The 19,613-nt window shown below is 49.2% G+C and overlaps 1 protein-coding gene across 4 annotated transcripts in view; it reads left to right on the forward strand.

Moving 5' to 3' along the window:
- The first annotated feature begins 3,722 nt into the window (after positions 1-3,722).
- LOC130518648 (growth factor receptor-bound protein 10-like) overlaps positions 3,723-19,613 on the forward strand; it is a 28,260-nt gene continuing 12,369 nt past the window's right edge. The window contains exons 1-6 of one of the 4 annotated variants that reach the window (XM_057021405.1): positions 3,730-3,748; positions 3,845-3,970; positions 6,261-6,402; positions 9,646-9,739; positions 13,058-13,316; positions 13,621-13,744. In XM_057021405.1, the coding sequence (XP_056877385.1) occupies positions 6,352-6,402; positions 9,646-9,739; positions 13,058-13,316; positions 13,621-13,744 (528 nt within the window). In that variant the 5' untranslated portion in view covers positions 3,730-3,748; positions 3,845-3,970; positions 6,261-6,351. Of the gene's footprint in view, positions 3,971-6,260; positions 6,403-9,198; positions 9,284-9,645; positions 9,740-13,057; positions 13,317-13,620; positions 13,745-19,613 lie in introns of those variants that run through there. The other 3 variants (XM_057021404.1, XM_057021406.1, XM_057021407.1) reach the window with 3 other exon arrangements.

Consider the following 19,613-nt stretch of genomic DNA (forward strand, 5'->3'; position numbering starts at 1 on the left):
ATTAAAAAGTTCTCTGCATGCATGCGCACATGTAGCTTAGCGTTTAATCCACCTAAAAGCAACTAAACCTCTGGATCCCAACCGTGTTCCGAGCCCGTAATCAGATTTACATTTGTAATATAGATGCCTAATTATAGCCCAATCTCATGTGGCAACAAACGACGTGGGAAAAAGTCACGTTGGTGATTAAACGATGAGTTAAACGCGACACGCAGCTTCACACAACGTTACTTTTGACTGAAAAAAGGCGTGAACTGCTCTTCAGCCAAGTCATAAATCTCTTGGACCAGGCTCCGCCCACACGTGACACATATTGCCCTTGGAGAAGTAACGACATTCCAGCTCGGACACCAACATTCATCAGTCGGATGTCAACAACATTTCTCAGACCACCCAACCACAGACGCACATGCCCACAAACACAAATACACACTGAATCACCAACAAAACATGTTGTGAGAATCCACATTGTAGCCTGGAAGAGAGGACACACACACACACACACACACACACACACACTCACGAGCCAAAATGGACATACATGTGTGCATAAATGGACCCACAAAGTCAGTCTGACCCATTCCAGTTGGACTCTGTTTACTGGAATCTCAGAGAAAACACACTGACGTTATGGCTCGCATCAAAGCACAAGGAGTTAATGCTTTGATGTTGCATTTCGCTCATCATGCGCTTCATATAAGCGGAGCTTTCTTTCCCCTTTGCTGTGTGTTTGGGTCTGAATGGCCTCCAGCGGCCTTGTGGGACTCAGATTCCATCACATCTGGGATGCCAAACTATTTCCCAACAAGGGTCAGAAGACTTTTTTACGTAACGAGCACGCTCCTCCCGTGTTTTCAAAACAGCGCTCCGGCTCGTGTGTTTGTGCGGCTGACCCATTTCAGTGGGAAGCACCAAGCTGTTGATTGCATAAGTCTATTACGCCGAACCTCTGAATGCAAACAAACAGAGCAGCGGGGGCTCGCCAGTCATCGGGCCAAACCGGGCCCGGGCCCGTAAAGTGGTTCCGGCTTTCTTAGAAAGTTTTCATGTTTCAAAGGTTGTGATCTGTTACAAGTGGAGTCATATTCCAGGGTGAGGCCTCAAGGGCTTTTTGTTGTTTCTGTTCCTCCAGTTTAAGGGTTGAACATGTGTCAAGGAAAACTCGTTCAACAATCACAACCAAATCATTCTAGAAAAAACAGCTAAAGATCAAAGCAAACTTGGTCAACGTCCAAAACCAAATCATTCAAGGAAAAGAATTTAAAGATCAAAGCAAGATTATTCGACAGCCACAGCCTATCACAACGTGGGCCGTAAAGATAGAACAACAAATCAAACAAAGGCGGCAAAGTCGTCGGCTTTTCCCCAGAATAAGGTTAAAAAGTAGACTTTTACGTGTGATGTCCACAAAATTCTGCTCCTCTAAAAAACTACAAACAATCCATCCTTAACTTCCTGTTACATCAACCAGATAAGACGGGCTCGAGGTGGCGTCCCAACTGAAGCGCTTCCACTATGTTCTGAATCCTGGAATCTCATTGGCCGTTGCCACGGGTGCTGTTGCACCTCCGCTCAGGGAAACCCAACCCTAAACCCAACCCTATCAAAGACCACCGCCGTCAGATGAAAATGTTCAGTGTGACGTGCAATCACAGTCGGCGCTGTAACGAGAACAGAAGGCCGCAGATGTCTGGGAGGTTCTGCCAAGTTCAGAGCATAAACACACCATGTGGTGGTTTGAGGGTTTGATTCTCGCCATGTTTTTCTGGACTACCTCCTGGTGTCAGTTGTATAAACAGAAGCGCTGGTTCTGTAAATAGCGTGGACCTTTGACCTATTTATGGGCCACGCTTTCCCCCTGTAAACCTGACGGAGGACTCACGTAGGCTTGACCATCCCCCCTGCAGACCAGGCCGTGGGTGTTTCTGCAGCCCTGGCCCCGTCCCACCTGGACCGGATCCTCTACCTGCTTTTTTACTGCAGTTAGCTGTGAAACCCTGCGTTCACCAGCAGTTATGGATGTTAGTTAAAAGATCGAGGGGGTATCAATGATTATCCAGCGTAGTTTAGCCCTGGATCCCGTTTGAACCTGCTACCCTAACATGTTTGGTGGTTTTAGCAGTTTCAACTGCAACTCTAGTAGCCCAGCTGCTGTGCTATTAGCAGTGTTCTTGTGCCATTCCATTGAACGAAGGCTAGCTCTTCCAGAAGGCACTTCATTAAAGTTAATTAGTGATAAACCATGTTTTACACTAGTGGTGGCAAGAACAACCTCCTTTTAACCCTCACAGGCTGAGGTTGGCTCGTAGAAAGATTCGTTATTATTTATTTGATGGTGCTAACATGACATCAGTGGCTAATGTTTGTATTTCAGTTTATCGCCCTTGTCTTTTCTGGGCTATTGTATAAATAAAACCCGCATCTATAATAGTGCAAATATCTTAATGCTTTAGCATTCTCAAAGCTGACCAGAATGCTAAATTCTAAAGTTTGCAAAACAGTTTGTTTCATTCTGTGCTGCCCCGGCAACATTCTGCGACACAGGAAATACTGGCGGTCCCTGTCAATATTTACACGGACGTCTTACCCTTGACTGAATGGAAATGGCGTGATCATTGTGCCGGGTGATACAAACTGTGCACAATATGAATATAAGTGTTCTAAATTAAAAGACCCTCTCTTTTTTTTTAGACCTTTAGGGCTTCTGTTGAAAAGCTGTGATGAAATGAGACATATGCCCTCGCCGCGGGCTACAGTTGCAGGTACAGTAGATACGGAACACCTGCAGTAGTGACAGCAGGTAGATTGATGGCGCTAATGATGGTGTCACTTTAACACAAAGCCCTCCTCATGTGGAAGGTGAAAGGCAGGTCTCAAACACGCTGCAAACAATGTCAGTCTTTAGGGTGACTATGAAAAAGGAGAATGAGACAGGGTTGTTTTGTTGGAATGTGTATATTTCTGGCAGAGGAATGCTAGAATAGATAGTTTTGTGCACAGGCTTGGGTTGTGTTGCACTTGGATGCCCAAGAACTGTCATTTTAAAATCCAATACACAGTATAATTTTCAGGGTGCTGCCTGGCCACATGTAGCTGATGACTGCAGATACTGGCAGGCTAAATTCTACCATTTTACACAAGTAATTAAGCTAAGCTAATGAACAGTGAAGGGGGAAATAATGTTATCCTTAATGTTGGATAGACCAGATTTGGTTTATGGAGCCTCAAAATTAGGAAGGAACTCCTGGTCCTTCCAGAACAGGCTCACACGCACGCACACACGCGCGCACGCCACTTAGGGCGACTGAAAGTTTTAATAACCTCATGGGGATCAGGAGAAAACCCACCAGTGAGTGGAAAACATGCAGATTCCACCCGTATGTGGGTCATACCCATGTTTATATATGTCAGATATAACGATTTAGGCACATTTGTGTCTCTATTTTCTTAATTTGCTGCAACTGCACGAAAGAGAAATTCAAAAAAAATCTCCCAAAGCTGATTTATTCTTTGCAGTGTGGTGCTGCGTTCAGGGCGGGGCGGAGAGAGGAGGTTTCCTTCAGAGTTGGTGTGTGCGGGCGTGGGTGGAGAGAGAGAGAGAGGGAGAGAGAGAGAGAGAGATAGAGAGAGAGAGAGGGAAGACAGAAAGAGAGAGAGAGAGAGTCAGCTGGTCGAAAAGTGCAGGTTGAATCGGTGCGTGCGCTGCGTGCTTCAGCCGGTGTGTGAGCGCGTGCGCAGGCGTGAGTGTGTACGTGTGGCAAGTGAAGCACTCCGGGGGGGTGGGGGTTGGGGGGACAAGGTGAAGACGACAGAACAACCGACAGACTTTGTGTTTCCCGGACAGAGAGCAGTCTGTGCGGGAGATCCAGCCGAGGACAGTCGAAGCGCCCGGGCCGCCGCCGCCGCCGCCGCCGCTGCGCCGCCGCGTTCCGGACACGATTCCTGCGCCGCGTCCTGCCGCTCGATCACCGTAAGGGCCTCTTGATATTTGCTGAGGAACTCATTCCAGCGGGATTTGATGAAACTCAGTCAGGCGTTGCTCTGCTTGTGCACATGGAGGCGGTGGAGTTGGTCTGTAAAGTCCAGCTGACTTTAACAGGCGCTTTGACGGCCTTGAATGTGACTTGATTTTTAATTATCTGCGGTGAAATAAGCTCTAAACACAGTTTTTTATTTTTTTAAATAAGGGCATTTCAAACCATCACTGCGACCATAATAACTGGTATTATGTGTTTGGAAGACAACCTTGCGTTGGCATTATGGAGATAAATCTGCTATTCTGAGCTGGTGATGGTGGACCCATGGTAGTTATGGGAATTTCAACCCCTTAAATTGAGCCTCTTCATTTGGCTCAGCTCTGCAGGCTCCTGAATGGATCCTAACCTTACACTGCTTTCCTTATGGGTGAAAATATGACCAATATGGGCTGATATGTGACCGCAGGCAACAGAATAACCCAGACCAGCATCACTTTCTTCTATGTTTGGTGAGCACATAAACATTTCAGCAGACCTTCCTGCATCAGGGTCATTAATGGACCGCTAAAACAACTGTGGGCAGGCATCCTCTTCTGACTTCTTGTCAGGCCAATTAATGCAGGAGAAATCTTGGGCCCTCGGACTGGAGCTGACAGAGTCCGTCGTCATCATCGATCGCGTTTCTTAAGATGGCCCCATCGGCGGGGCTAAAAGTGCGACCACTGCCTCCCTTAATTGCTACATTTGTAAGGGAGTTATTTGGGCCCACAGCACAACAGCTGCATTAAGGAGGATAAGCTTGCTAAGAGTGTGTGTGTGTGTGTTTGTGTGTGTTGAAGGTCTGTCATAAAGCTCCATTAGCTGTGACTTGAGGTGCGTTAATCTGTGCATGCAGCTAAACCTCCTCCTCCTTCTTCTGTTCATAAAGAGGCCTGTTAGAGATGGACGGACAACGATCAAAGGCTGTCACTGGCCAGACCGAGCCAGGAAGGCCAATTTACGCACGCACGCGCTCTCCGACACACGTGTGGCTTTATTAAGTTCCTCTTCGGCCCGTTTAATCAACCAGATCTCCCCGTCTGACCAGTAAATCTGAATTACTCCCCTTTCTCTGCAGGAGGAACCACAAATGTCAGCAAATGTCAAGCAGTTGGAGCTCTGGCTTTGCTTTCAGGCTCAACACACACACACACACACGCACACACGCACACGCTCGCACTTAATCAGCCCCGCTTGCCCTTTGGGCCAGAGGTTTGATTTTCATAAACACAAACGTACTGTAAGTCCATGCAAGAATTTGTGAAACATGAAACTGTTCGCAAGAAAAAAGTGCAAATATCAGCAAAGGGGCGGCTGTCTCCCTGCGAGTGTGTGTGAGTGTGTGTGCACGGAACCATGAACACACATTTCAGGCAGATTCTCCGTCAGCAGAGTGGCCTAAAGATAGCAGAGCCCCAGTGGAAACAGTAATTAGTGGGGTGAAAAGAGGAGGAGGAGATATTGTTTGAAGTGTCTGATATCTGTTATATAATAACCTGTACAATGGAGACGTGCTGGGAGAGACAGTGAAGAGGGACCGGCACGGTCAAAGAGCGAGCGATTTAGCACGCCGAAGCTTGCTTTGAAGATGCGAAATTCCCTGAAATGTGGACGCGGGATCGGGAACGAGCCGTCCGACGCAGATTCTAGTCGGCCCGATCCGTGGCCACAAATGCTGGCTTTCCTCTTCTGACGTGCAGTCGTCCAGCAGAGCCGCTTCGCAGAGGAAACGAGCTCATCCCAATCCTCTCGCTGCAGCCCAGCGCGACGGCCGACTCCTATTTCAGAGCAATCCCCCCCCCCTCCCCCCAAGTCCAGTTGCAGGTGCTGAGTGGTCATGTGTTGCAACCATGGAGCTGAGGTTTCTTATTTAGTCTTAACCCCCAGGCTTTGTTTGGGAACGTGTGTGTGTGTGTGTGTGTGTGTGTGTGTGTGTGTGTGTGTGTGTGTGGTGTGTGTGTGTGTGGTGTGTGTGTGTGTGTGTGTGTGGTGTGTGTGTGTGTGTGTGTGTGTGTGTGTGTTGTACACAATGGCTGTGTTTACGTTGGATTCAACACGCGCCCGTTCGTCCCTGCATCCACGTTTCATTTGCAAGTGGCGGGGCTGTGGTGACACCCGACACACACACGGGTGCTGCAGCGTTCCCTCTGGAGTTTAATGTGGATACCAGCATGCAACTGGTGTTTTCCCAGCGCTGGTCGTTGAATCTCATGTTGTTGTTTTTTTTTTGTCTTTCTCATTCAGGGTTTTCTGTGGCTTGTCCCTCCTACACATGCAGGGTGCTGGTGACACCAGAGGGTGTCATTCCCTGCAGAGGGAACGCTGACGGGACGCCATGGCCTTAGCGGGATGTCCTGAATACTTCTTACATCATTCAAACTACAAGGTAAGCTCACTATATGTTTGTCAACGTTGAAACCTGGGCAGAATCATTTTGCACGCGTGGCTACTGCTAGCCCAGTCAGGACATGTGCTGCAGCTGACTACAGTTTGTTCAAATCGGTGTTTGGAAGTGGTTTCTGTCTGTTTCGTAACCCATTGCTGCCGCTACTTCTATTATGATGTAGCCTAACTAGCTTATATCGCTAACTTTCTAACCGTGCCATAAAGAAATGGCTAAATGTTGGTGTTAGGGTGGACAAGCTCCGACGTGCTTTTCAGCCGACAAAGACGTTTAATCTAAATCCCCGGTTAATTTGTGCACTTTAACGTGTGGAAGGAGCTTTGCAGAGAGCGACTCCTGGCCTAGTTGGGTGAAATACGGCATCTCTGCAGTACAACGAGGCCCATTTCCACTGTCCAACCCCAGCAGAAAGAGGCCTTTGTTCCTCTGCTTGGATTTTCTCCCTCCAACCCTACAGTAACCTAAAGAATTTGGCTGGGATGCATGGTGGAGGGCTAAAAATAGGTTCTTAAACAAACCACAATAGCAAACAGGGGGCTTTGTTGCACGTCTGGCTTTATAGCGCGGGGCTAATGACGTGACACTGTGCTAAGATGGATAGGATGCTGGAGCTGACGTAGCCTCAGCTGCCTTATTCCTCTTAGTAAAGGCCCAAGAATGCAGCTCCCTGCTAACTCCAACTGTGGGATCGCTGAGCCCCTGTTGAGCCGAGGTGAAGGGACTTGGACTGGTTCACGTTTGCTTCCAGGAAAGGTTTTTCTTTTTTTTTTTGCACCAGTGAGACTGCAGTGAATAGTGAATTGAATCCCCATAGAAAATGGCATTCCTGCATCTAGTGGGGGGAGAGAAAAAAGGGAGTTTGAGAGTCGAAGTGGGTCACAGCATTTGCTGGCCAGATGACATGACACAGCATGGCACACACACACACACACACACACACACACACACACAGGCATAACACACTCAGTCCCTGTGGAGAATCTCTGTAGGCAGGTTTAGTGTAGATAAGACACAGATGAGGCATCTTTTCTGCATACTTACATAACGGCGGGCATGTTTGGAAATCTGGGAACTGGCCCAGGCCTCTGTGTGTGTGTGTCTGTCAGTCTGTCTGTCTGTCTGTCATACTGGGAACTCTGGATCCCTGCCAGAGATGTAAAAGCGGCGAGCTCCTCTCTTTCTCTCCTTCCATCTTACATGCAGACGTGTGGAGCCTGAAACATTTCAGAAACTCTCTCTGCCAACTGTCGCTGCCCGCGGCCGTTCCCTGCTTTATGTTCCCCAGAGGTCAGAGGTCAGCGGCTGCACACAGGGATCAGAACCTCAGCACGCATGTTAAGTTTCATGCTCGTGCTCTCAAGGAATCGCCGGCTGCCGCACTTTGAAAAGTGAATTCCTCGTTCCGTACGGCAAAAGGTAAGAGGCCGGCTTCTGAGAGCCAGAAGGCTTCAGGTGTTGGATTTCCTGCAAGCTTGAAGCAAATAGTTCAAGACTGAGAATGCAGGTCAAGCAAAAACTTCGGCGAGATCTCAGAAAAGCTCGGGAAATCAGGAAATGGACTATGAGAAGATCAGGAGACATCAGCCCCACAACTGCTAGCCAAAAGCTTTGGGGCATTAAAAAAAGCTAAATGTGCCGGTTGATTGAGTCAAGATCAAGATTTTGTGCGAGACCTTTTAATTTTGATGTGGATGGAACCGTTAAGACCAGGAATGCATCTGAGTGTGTTGTTTCTAAGCGAGTGGAAACTTGGTTTAACCGCCAGCTTTTCTGCAAAATCTGCAAAGGAACACGCCGAAAACCCCTCCAGCTGGAAGACATGGAGACATAAATGGAGCCGGTGGATGATGTGGGTCTGAAACACGTCCCTGGAGGTGGCCAGGAAGTGGCCCGGGTGCTGGATCCATGTGCAAAGGCTTTAAAAGTCTGAGTTGCACATTTTGCCGCCGGAGAAGCTTAGTTAGCATCACTAGCACTCAGGCTCCAGCCTGCAGAGTAGCAGAGGGCATTACAAGATCTCACAATGAGCATTTTATGGGGAATGCGGCCAATAAAGCCGACTCTTTTACTGCACAACTCAGCCAAGGGGAGGGGACTTTCCCTGCGTATTCTAGCTGTATATTAACAACGCCGCTATAGACGATTGCTGAGGACAAGCCCCGCCTCCTGTTCCCGTGCGGTGTGCCCATTTACCAGCCCGGGCCTGCACCGATGGATCTCGGTGAAGGTTTCGAGGTGGAGCTGAGATGTCCTCCTGTAAAGGCCCGAGACCGCCGAGTGACGCCAACGTGCACGCCTTCCGTTGGGCCTCCGTGCACTTTTGTTGCTCAGGGATGCAAAGAAGGTGCCCGAAAGGACCGGTGGACGGCGGCGTGTGGCAGGGTTTGGGAGCACAGCGCACTACTGATCGGGCAGGACGCTGCTCCTTTGTGTTGTTGTTCCCCTCCATGCTGAGTAAGATCCGAACGGAGGGCGTTTCGTGTCGTATCTGCGGCCTGTCGGCTCTCGCCGGAGCCTGCAGACGTTCTTTGTCAGCCTGCAGGCTCCGCGGCCAAGTTGCCTTGCTTGGAAAGCGTTTGGCTGCTTCTTCTGAGGGCCATAAATCTTACTCTGGGCATTTATGGATCTTTTCAAAGCACAGGGGGAAAAGTGTGTGTGTGCATACACAAGCGTACCCCAAGAGCTGTTCCTGGAAAAAACGCTTCCTCGTCCTTCTTTTTCCTAGAAAAGGGAAGATTTAAAATTGCTTTGGCATCCCTCCCTGTTTTTCTCCTGCAGCTTTCTGGCCTCCAGGCTGCGAGAAATTAGACAATGTGTGAGGAACTTGGCAGCGGCGTGCGCAGCTCAGGACATGTGTGATTGTGTAAGTGTGCTGAGCCGATAACGTGTTGCTCGAAGAAAAGGTTGTTGTTTTTTTAATCTCGTTTATTTAAATCAAAAACCGGTGTTGGTTTTGCAATGACTCCTTGAAAGTGTGTGTGCATGTGTGTGTGTGTGTGTGTGGGGGGGGGGGGTCATAAAGTCAGCATGTTGAAACTGTCATGGGTCTCGGTGTTCCTCGAGAGCCGAGGCATGAACCCAACCTCCATGCGACCTTTAGTCCTCGAAGCACAAACGTGTCTTGGCTTTGCTAACGTGGCTCTGAAACCTTCTGCACGTCGTTACTGCATGAATCTCACCTCTCTCTTCTTCTCCTCCTCCTTTTCTGCCTTTTCTCTTTGACAGGAAAGCATGGACCGCACCTCTTCTCGCAGGTCCGACGGGCTGATCGTTCCGAGCTTTCAGCGCCAGGCCAATCAAAATTTGCCACATCACCATGGTAACTTTGCTCCTCTTGCTGTGTTGTTGGCTTGAATCGCGTTTTAAGTGACGTGTTGTGAACGATGGATGTTACAAACGCGTGTGAGGTAGATTGTTAGACAAAGATAGACGCTGGGCCCAGAGACGTGTGACCCTGACCTGCAGCCTGAAGATGCTAACGAAGCCAAGGGGGCATCCTGAAGCAGAAGACACCCGCCTGATTAGCCTGAAGAGGGTCGGGGGCTCCTACCTGTGGAGGTGAACCGAGGAGGAGAAGAACAGAGAGCGATGCTGCACCGTCCTGCTCCATCAGGGCCGGAGCGCCGTCATTATGGATGAGGTGCTGAAGATCAACAGATGTTGGAGATCCATCCAAATCAGTCCCAGCTGTAACCCAATTTGCTGCTTCAGCACATTTACCAGGATCAGGCTATCAATCAGCCAGTGTTTTGTTTTGGACACCTCCAATTCCTCTCTGGAGCTTCCCAATTCCTGCCTGACATGATTTGCGGGCCCTGGTTGTTCCTAGAAAGCCTGCCTGATGTCTCCTCGCATGCTTATTGCAGATGTGTAGGTTAGCGCTGACTTATAAAGCACATCTCGCCTCCCCGCGTACAGACGCCGTTACCCTGCGCTAGTCCTGCTAGCATAAATCTCTTTGGCCATTGCAGAAGGTGGGGGGAAAAAAACAAAACAGGGAATCCACTGGCTAATGAAGCTGGGTTATAAATTCTTCTCTTTGGCATCTTTTCCGTTTGGCATCTGCCCTCCTGATGTCGTCCCAGAGCGTAAAATACGGTTCCCTTGAATGAGTTGTTTAAATAGGCCTGTAGGTCGAGCAGAGCCGGGCAGAGGGAAGTTTATAGTAAGTAGGTCATAGGTCTGTGGGGCAGGGTGGGGACGGCGAAGGTATGCAGATGTACACAGGCTTCCGTCCGCACATCTAGAGCAGATTTTGTGATGTTGACTACGTTATGAATGTGCACGCGGCTTAGTATGAGCTTTAAAGCTTTAATTTGTGGTTGCAGCATTAGCAGCGCTGAGATTCTTGCTTCATTTCTCAGAGAAAATGTCTGAACAATCCAACATTTCTGTCTGTTTCAAACTGTTCGCAGGGAAAAGTCAGATTTGGATCTTTCTGTTCAAAAAGTGCCTTTTTGCCAGGACCCGTCAGACAGTTTAAGTCTCTCTTTTCTAAATAGTTTCTCGGTAAGATGAAGTCAAAGCTTCTAATCCTTCTCCCGTGAAGAAAAACATGGCGTCATCCTCGCTGATGGACGCGCTGTATATTTAGACCGGCGCTGGCTCAGATTTCCCTTTAGGCTGGTCCCTTCCTCAATGATCTGATGACATGTATTTTAATACAATCCTCGATTATTATGGCGGACATGCTGGCTGCTCATGGTTTTCTCATAGCTTTCTCTCAGAAATGCCGATATCTCGCGGCTATACAGCCAAGAGTGCTAATTCAGTTGTTTTATATGTCACAATCTGACATAAAAGAGAGAAGTTACTAAAAGCAGGACTTTTGCAACATTCCCCATCAAATTTTTGATGAATTTCCACTTGCAGAAGTTCGCCTATGTCGTCCGGCCATCGCATCAAAGGAATAAAGGAATTTAAACCCCCCTCACGGGCCAAATTATGTTTATTTATTTATTTTTACAATCAAGAGTCTGTTATACATTTCTATTTATGCCTTGGCTAATGCGTCAGAGCTAAGTGTGACTTTACATGCTAATATGCTTACGCTAACAGAATGAACATGGTGTTTAGTGGTTGTTTACCAAGTTCGACGTCTAAATTTAGCCTGTTGACAAGCTAACATTTAGTAATTGGCAGCAAATGCTGAAAGCAGATGGTTTTGCAGTTATTCTGCCATCAATCAAAGTATCTACAGTTTATTATTATCCAAAGGAACTAACGCTGATTGATGCATCACGCTTTAAAAAGAGGAATTGTAAATCTAAAGCACATTTAAATGGTAATTTCTTCATTTTTACGTGAAGGTGAGCTGACTGAATTTCGCACAGGGTCACCAAGTTGTTCGTGTTTTCCTTTTACATCGAGACCGACATGAATCTGCTCGCTGTCGTGATATTTCAGTCTGGCCAACGGCGGGGGCGGGCTGGCTGACATTCCATCAATACAGCTGTGGCTCTGAGGTGTACGTCAACGCCGTCCTGGAATCAGGTCTTCGCAGTTCCCTCATCCGACCGTTGTGGATCACCTGGGCGCTGGGACGCCACATCAGAAGCCTTCAGACTGTCGTATATCGGGGCAGCAGGGTTGATGTCAGGATTCGTGGCGGCGGCGCTGTTGATAAGGGCTCCTGCTCTGCTGGAGAACCGGTTCTGACGGCTCCCTTGTCCTCAGTTGGACATTTCCAGCTGCTCTTGTCCTTTCCGCATCACCCCAAGCGTCTGTCCCACTCATGAGTGGTGGCACATGACCTTACATCCCAAACTGCCCTTCCTCCCTGCGCCATGCGAATTTTGCCACTCGCAATCAGGCAGGTCGCCTCCTGCTGAGCGAACGCTCTCACCGGCGTGGCCCCGCACGCACGCACGCACGCACGCACGCACGCACGGGGGCCCGGTTTCTGTTGCCCCAGTTTGTCCTGATCATTTGGCCGCCATATGCCAGGAGTGGGTTGGTGAGCATTCCCAGAGTGCTGTAATTTCTCCCTACTGGAATGTCAGGAATTCTGTGTGTGGTGTTGGGGTGGGACACACAGGACCAAAGGGCTTTGGACACATACATGGAAACACACGCACACATACCACAGTGTGTTTTAATGGATTCGGTATCCTAACCCAAAATTACTGATTTTATTTTAAAAGCTGGAAACTATGCTAATTCGATCGCGCATCAAACATGGAAGAGCATCACGCCGTTTAATTAATATCTGCTTCTGTAGGGAATCGAGCCCTCATATATAGATATATTAAAAAAGGGTAGTTCTTGTAATAACGGGTCGGGTTAAAAGCTGAGCTCTGCCTGGAAACTGTGTTTGCGGCAGCTCCATCGAGGTTTGGTTGGGTCAGTTGTTGAGTCTGCGGGTCGCTGCGTTCCGGCCTCGGCACCGGACGGGCAGTTTGGCTGTGTGAATGATGGGTTTGATGAATTCTAACCAATGGCATGCTGGCGGGTCGGCGTACTACAACCGCAGAGAGAAATCCAAGCCGGCGTGAAATCTGACATGAGGAAGAGCTAAAACCTCAAAACAAGGCTCTGCGTCCTCTTCCGGGCTTCGGGGCCGCGGTGTTCTCGGCAGTAATTTCACCAGGTTATTCTGAATTCTTCCTCCCGTTCCACCGTTCCTCTGTCTGCACAGATGACGACGTCGACCTGGAGCAGCTGGTGAATGACATGAACTCCTCCATGGAGAGCGTGTACTCCACGCAGGCAGATACCACGCTGCTCCTGAACAACGGCCACGCACACACTCCAAACCACCACCACCACCACCACCACCAGCCGGGATACCCCGGGCCTGGCCAGGCCCACCGCCGTCACACGCCAGCCATTGCTGCTTCTTCCCCCTCCAGGGACAGACTGCGGCACTCTCAGCCCATGCACATACAGGCTGTCAGGTAGGAACAGGCACTGCTTTTCTAAGAAAACGATGGAAGAGATAACCTGAAAACACTGGTTTGTGGATTGGAGGAATAACATCTTGGTTTGTCTAGAAATTGATTTGTTTCACTCTTAAGATTTCAGAGATGATAATAAAATGCTTATTATTGGACAGTGGCAGCATTGAAAGGATTTTATAATGGTAGTGAAAAACTATAAGCCCTAAAAGGTGTTTTGAGTGTGTTTTTGATACTTTGATACCACTTTTTCCTTCACTGTGGCTGTCAGAACTCTGACGTGTGCGTTTGTCTCCCCCTGCAGGTGCCTTCGGGAAGAGCAGCAGTTGCGCCCAGCCTCTCTGCCGGCCATCCCAAACCCTTTCCCTGAGCTGTGCAGCCCAGCAGGCTCTCCCGTCCTCAGCCCTACACAGGCCTCCAACAACCATGTAAGGACACTGACACACACACACACACACACACACACACACACACACATGCACGCACGTGCTCCTGGAACCTTCTTCTTTCTGATATCTTGGACATCATATGACTTTTTTCACGAGATTGTCTGGACGCAGCATGCTTTTGTGATGTTTCAAGATGTGTGGGCTCGTGGGAGTTGTCCTTTTCTTGATCAGGCCATGTGCTGGTGTGTGTGTGTGTGTGTGTGTGTGTGTGTGTGTGCTTTTGAAGCCAGCTGATTGGCCTGTTGTTTTCAGGTCAGAGCAGCTTGTGTTGACTTTGGCTGTGGGCTGCTTTTCCTTCCATTACACAACAGCTCAACCGGGGTTATCTGCTGGTCTGTGTGTGTGTGTGTGTGTGTGTGTGTGTGTGTGTGTGTGAGAGGGTGCTTTTTGCAGAGCCATCATTATCAGTCACATGCACACACCCACGCTCGTACAGAGCAACAGTGTGTTTTGCTGTGGAAAGAGGTGAGCGATGTCTCCAGGACGCCACAGACGCAGCACAGACTTCCGCAGCGGCTCTGGGAACACAGCTGGGAACGTCTGCAGGTCGAAAATCTCGGAAACCTCTGAATCCATCTGTCGGCTCTGGCAAGACAGTCGCCCATTTCCGGTTCACAGGCTTTCAGATGGGTGTGTGTGTGAGTGTGTGATAGCCCTGCCTTTCCTTTCCCCAGCAGAGCCTCCTGTCTTAGGAATGTTCCATCCTTCTCAAGGATGTTTTCCGGATGCCCACTCTGAACAATACAGGTTATTTTTAATGCCATCGCCTTCATATACACACTATAGATCTACCCATGCTGTGGCCTCACCTTGTTGGGGTTCGCAGGAAATAAGAATTCCCAGTGGCCTAAAAACAGGAAGAAGGTAGTATCCTTTTGGTATAAACGTTGATAAGGTTGGAGGTCGGAAGCCAGACGAGAAAGTAAATAATCACCTCACAAAGAAGTTGAGAGCGTGAACTTCCCGAGGTGATGGCGCTCATGGGAAATGAAACCAACTACCCGGAATAGTGGCGGGAAACATGGCTGACGCGTCACCAGCGGCGCATGGCAGCGAGGGACGAGCCCCATCCAGGCGGGGTGGAAATGTTTCGACGCAAATCCACCAGGAAATCGGCCAAGTGCCTCGTCCGCGTCACCAGTGTCCTTGCGCGCGAGGAGCTTTTCTTCCGCTTGGACTCGACTTGCGGCCGCGTCTGCGACCGCATCTTTTATCAAGCACAAACGCGAGCAGCGGCCAATCTGGTAGCGCCATACAGCTGTGCTGCTAGGGTTCTTTATTTTCCTTTTCATGCTATATGCACATTTTTAATATGGCTATTCCACATTAGCTATCAGGAATTTCACTCGCACGCAGCAGATGTGCTGGTCTGCTGCCATGGTAGCGCTGCATTAGCTTGCTCTAATCAAAGGATCTGTCTCTTTCTAGCTGTACGGTCGGAATCTGTTCCAGGCCGAGCTTCAGTCTTTTATGGCAGGGAAAGACAGATTATATGATGAGCCAGTAAAACTCTATCTGCCTAACATGACAGGTTTATGGCCGGTGTCGCCTTTGATGAGATGAAGGGATTTCCCCGCCAGAATGTGATGCTGTGTCGGCAGGGTAATACCCACGTCAGGCTGAATCGCGTTTAAATCTGTGCGTTTGTTCTACTAGCTGCTAATGCTATGTGCATGACTCTGGCTAATGCTAACGCTTAATCACATTGAAGCAGATGTCTTTAGAGACAAGCACTGAGAAAGAAGCTGCGTTTTAGCTTTTTTTGGCACTGCTGCAGTCGATTCTGAGAAGGTGGTGAAATCAAACGCTTCCTGTGGAGTCACATGGCAGAAAAGGCCGCCAAACCTTCGTTAAAACATCTTCACACAGACAGTGTGCTGGTGTGAAAGCTCTGAGTAGGTGCTGAGGACCCCCCCCATTCTCTTTGTCATGCACCTACTGGCCCTGAAGGGGGCGCCAGAATGCTTGAATATTCGGACTTCACCTGTGTGGCGGTGATGGTGCCTGCTTGCTGACCGAGGACCAATCTCCGGTCATGCCGGTGCTTTTTGGCTTTGTGTGTGTGTCTGGGGGCCGTGCAAGTGTCATGGAAACAAAATGAAGTTTAAAGCTGAGTCACACACACTGTTAGGAGCTCCCACCTCCCTCCTCTCCCTCTGTCTGGTCAGCTGATGTTCTCCTGCACGCAATGGTCTGCTGACCCACTGCAATCAGATCAAATCAGGGGTGTGTGTGTGTGTGTGTGTGTGCGTGTGTGTGTAAGAGAGAAAAGGGCACAGAGAGTGAAGTGGCAGCGATAACAGTATCAGGATATAATTTATATATATATTTATAGATATATTAATAAATTATGTTCTCTTGAACTGTGTGTGTGTGTGTGGGGGGGGGGGTTATGTGTTTTGGTGTCACAAAGATCTTTATCTGCTCCTGTGAGATTATCCCAAGGAACACTTTGATAAAATGGCCCTTTTCTGCTCAGTTTCCCACGTTTTATTTCCATCCCCCCCCGTAACACCCCCCCCCTCCCCGTATTTCTGGGGGAGATATTGGATGAAATAATTAAGTTACTCTTTATTTCCCCACCTGCTGAGAGACAGCAAAGGCTCATTAACCTCCAGCTAATTGGAGCAACATTGCATGAAAATAATGCTGAAATAAGTCAAGTTCTTGGATAATCTATAGTAGTTCCTGGTGCCGCCCCTCCCCTATAAGCTGTAGCTATTAATGGAAATGTCTTATTTAAACTTCATTTCGCAATTTCAATCCAAAGGCATTACAGACGTGCTTCACAGCGAGGAGATGCACCTCTGAGACGGCGAGAAGTAAATTTAGCATCAAATATTTTCAGTCTGTACCTAAAGGATGTTTACATTAACTGGAGTGCAGGTTTGTGAGTGTGACAGATGAACAAAAACTGTTTATGGCTGGCTGAAGTTTCCAGGAAATTGAAAGTCCTGTCCACACAATGGTGTGGGTGTGTGCGTGTGTGCGTGTGTGTGTGCATGCGTGTGTGTGTGTGTTGTGAGGATATGCAGGAACTTTGACTCGGTGCCAGGAATTAAATAAATCACACATGGTGGCAATGTGATGACGGAACTTTCTCAGGGTGCATCTTCAATACACACACACACACACACACACACACCACACACACACACACTCTATATTGGAATACCAACATCCAACAACTTGACAAATAAATGATCAGCTGAATTGGATGATCAGAGATTCAGATTTTTACCCATAATGCAACTGCAACCAGGGCGTTGCTGGTTTTGCCTTGACGCCAGCTACGATAACATAAAGCATGCAGTATACAGCTGACGTCTGTGCACGTGAGCCGGCGGCCGGCATCACGCCACGACAGTCGGATAAGGATGACGGAAGCGCAGAGGGGGCGCCGCGGCGCTCCGGCTTTGTTTTCCAAAGTTTTGATATTTGCAAGGTCGGACTTTGACGCGCGTCCTCGTTGGCTGATTTCGGCGGCGGCCACATGGCATCACTCAGCACACGATTCGGGCGACGGCGGCACGTGACGGGCTTTTTTCCCGGTGGATATCTGTCAAAGAGGCCTTTTGACGCTGCGTGCGTGTGTGTGAGGGTGTGTGAGGGTGTGTGTCGGTGGGTGTTGGCTCGTTAGGGCTCCGGGGAAGTGAGCTACTCAGTGAGGCTTTGTGGTGGCGCTCCGGCGAGGTGAAATTAAGTTGGGCCTGTCTGCGGAGATAATCAGCTCTGTCTGGGCTGAAACCTGAGCGCTCGCAGACATGAAAGGGGGCCGATGCTGTAACCCAGCGGAGCTGGGGAGGCACCGCCGACCTGTATGCAAATGTTGACATTCGTCTGTGGAGGCAGTGGGATTCGCTGGAAAATTCCCAGCGTGTTTGATTTGAACGACGAGGTCTGTGCCAACTGTTAGCATCAGTTGATTGACCGCTCGTCTTGGCTGTGCATCACTGCGATGTCCCACGCCAGTAATAACAGAGTCCTTTCAAGGCGCCTATTGTAACATGTCAGGCTAAAACATTAGCCACGAGCAGAGCACAAGGAGGTCCTTAATCTGGCAATTTTGTGCACACAGAGGTCCAAAAACAGGATTTTTACCGTTTCAAAACACCTTTTGGGCCACGGGAGGAACCTCGTGGAGATGCGGATGCTCGATATGACGCATTTAGCCGAACTTTCTGAAGTTCATTTTATCTTTTTTGAAGCGGTTTGCCTTGTGCGCTGAGCTATTATTATTTTATCGGCCTGTAAACCTCGGCTATCTGCTGACCTCCAGTATAATTTATGTGACTTTAAACAGATAGCAGCCATCGCTGCCCCCCCCCCCACCCCCCCGTCTGAGTGAATCAAGATTGCGTTTTACAATCCGTGGGTCATGTTACTGCTCTGGCTCAGAACAACCAGACCACTTCACTGTGTGTGCATGCGCACGCATTAGCATGTGCCTTTGTGTGTGTTTGTGTATAGCCTGATAGGTTTAGGGGCCCACAAAGCTCTTGGTCAAGTGGGCTTGACCCTGGCACAGATTACTGAATTTGACCTCTGACTCTGTACATACTGATCTCGCGTGTGTGTGTGTGTGTGTGTGTGTGTGTGTGAGGGTTTGGGTGTGTAAGCATGTGTATATACATTTTTGTGTGTATTCACGTTTGTGTGTTTGTTTATAGGCATGTGTCTGACCTTTTGATTCAGCAGCCCTCTTTGTGAGTGTGTGTGTGTGTGGTGTGTGTGTGTGTGTGTTTATAAGTGGCATATGAGACCAACGACCCTTTTTCTACCCCTCACCCTCCTCTCCTTGGAGTGAAAGAAGGAAAAGGGGGAGGGAGGAATCAACCGAGGTGAGTTAAACCTCGTAGATTAAAACATCGGAGCGAGTGGGGAGTAAACGACCTCCTTTACTGCGAACGCCCCGCTCACACACCCGAGGGAGCGCACGTTAGCGCACAGGTAAAGCGTCGCCAGACGGCTGCAGAACGGCTGCGTGAGACTGAAAACCGCTGAGCAGGAGAATCCGACCTGCATGTCACTGTTTACATTGGTGTGTGTGTGTGTGCGTGCGCGCCGTTCTCATGCACTGTATTAGGGGCCAGCTGGGTCGGCCTCTACACATGAGCCTGATTATGACTCAGTGTTGCATTACTGACATTCCTCCATAGAGCTCCCTCTTTTCTTCCTCTATTCTTCTCCCACCCTCCCTTCTTTATCTTCCTCTCCCTAAAAACCCTGCAGATTTGCTGAGCAACCACCTCCCTCCCACCCTCTCCTCTCCTTCTACCCCTCCCTTGACCCCGCCGAAACGCCCCGACACGTGATCGCCGGAGCTGCGGCGCTGTCAGCGAGCCGCACACGTGTTGCTCCGGTCCTGACGGGCTCGTTTAGTATTTCACATCCAGCTGAGGAGGAGAAGAGGGAGCGAGGGGTGAAATTAAAGCTGCGAGACGGTTTCGTAGAAGACGTCGGAGGATGCACATGAGACTCTGGGACCGTTGCACAGTTGTAGCCCTGCAGTTCCAGGAAGTGGCCACTTGGGGAGCTCTCTGCCAGCTGGTTTCCCCATTGGTCCGTTTTTTTATGGCGGCGTTCAGTAGGACAAACTGGCTCGACAGCAGCGACATGTGGCGACGGGGAACTTGGGTTTGTAGCTTGAGTCTATGGCATCGAGGGACAAGAAGCTCATTTGTCTGCTTTTTTTTAAAGATGGCAGCATATACCTTCAATACATCTGCTGCGATATTCCATGGAGAGCCATAAGGCTAGGCTAAGCTAACTTTCAATGATGCCGCTAAACCCCGCGAGGCTAGTGAATTAGCTCTTGGGTCTGCTGAATCAAACCTTCTTGTTCAGG

Source organism: Takifugu flavidus, chromosome 21 (assembly GCF_003711565.1).
Source record: "Takifugu flavidus isolate HTHZ2018 chromosome 21, ASM371156v2, whole genome shotgun sequence".
Taxonomy (NCBI): Eukaryota; Metazoa; Chordata; class Actinopteri; order Tetraodontiformes; family Tetraodontidae; genus Takifugu; species Takifugu flavidus.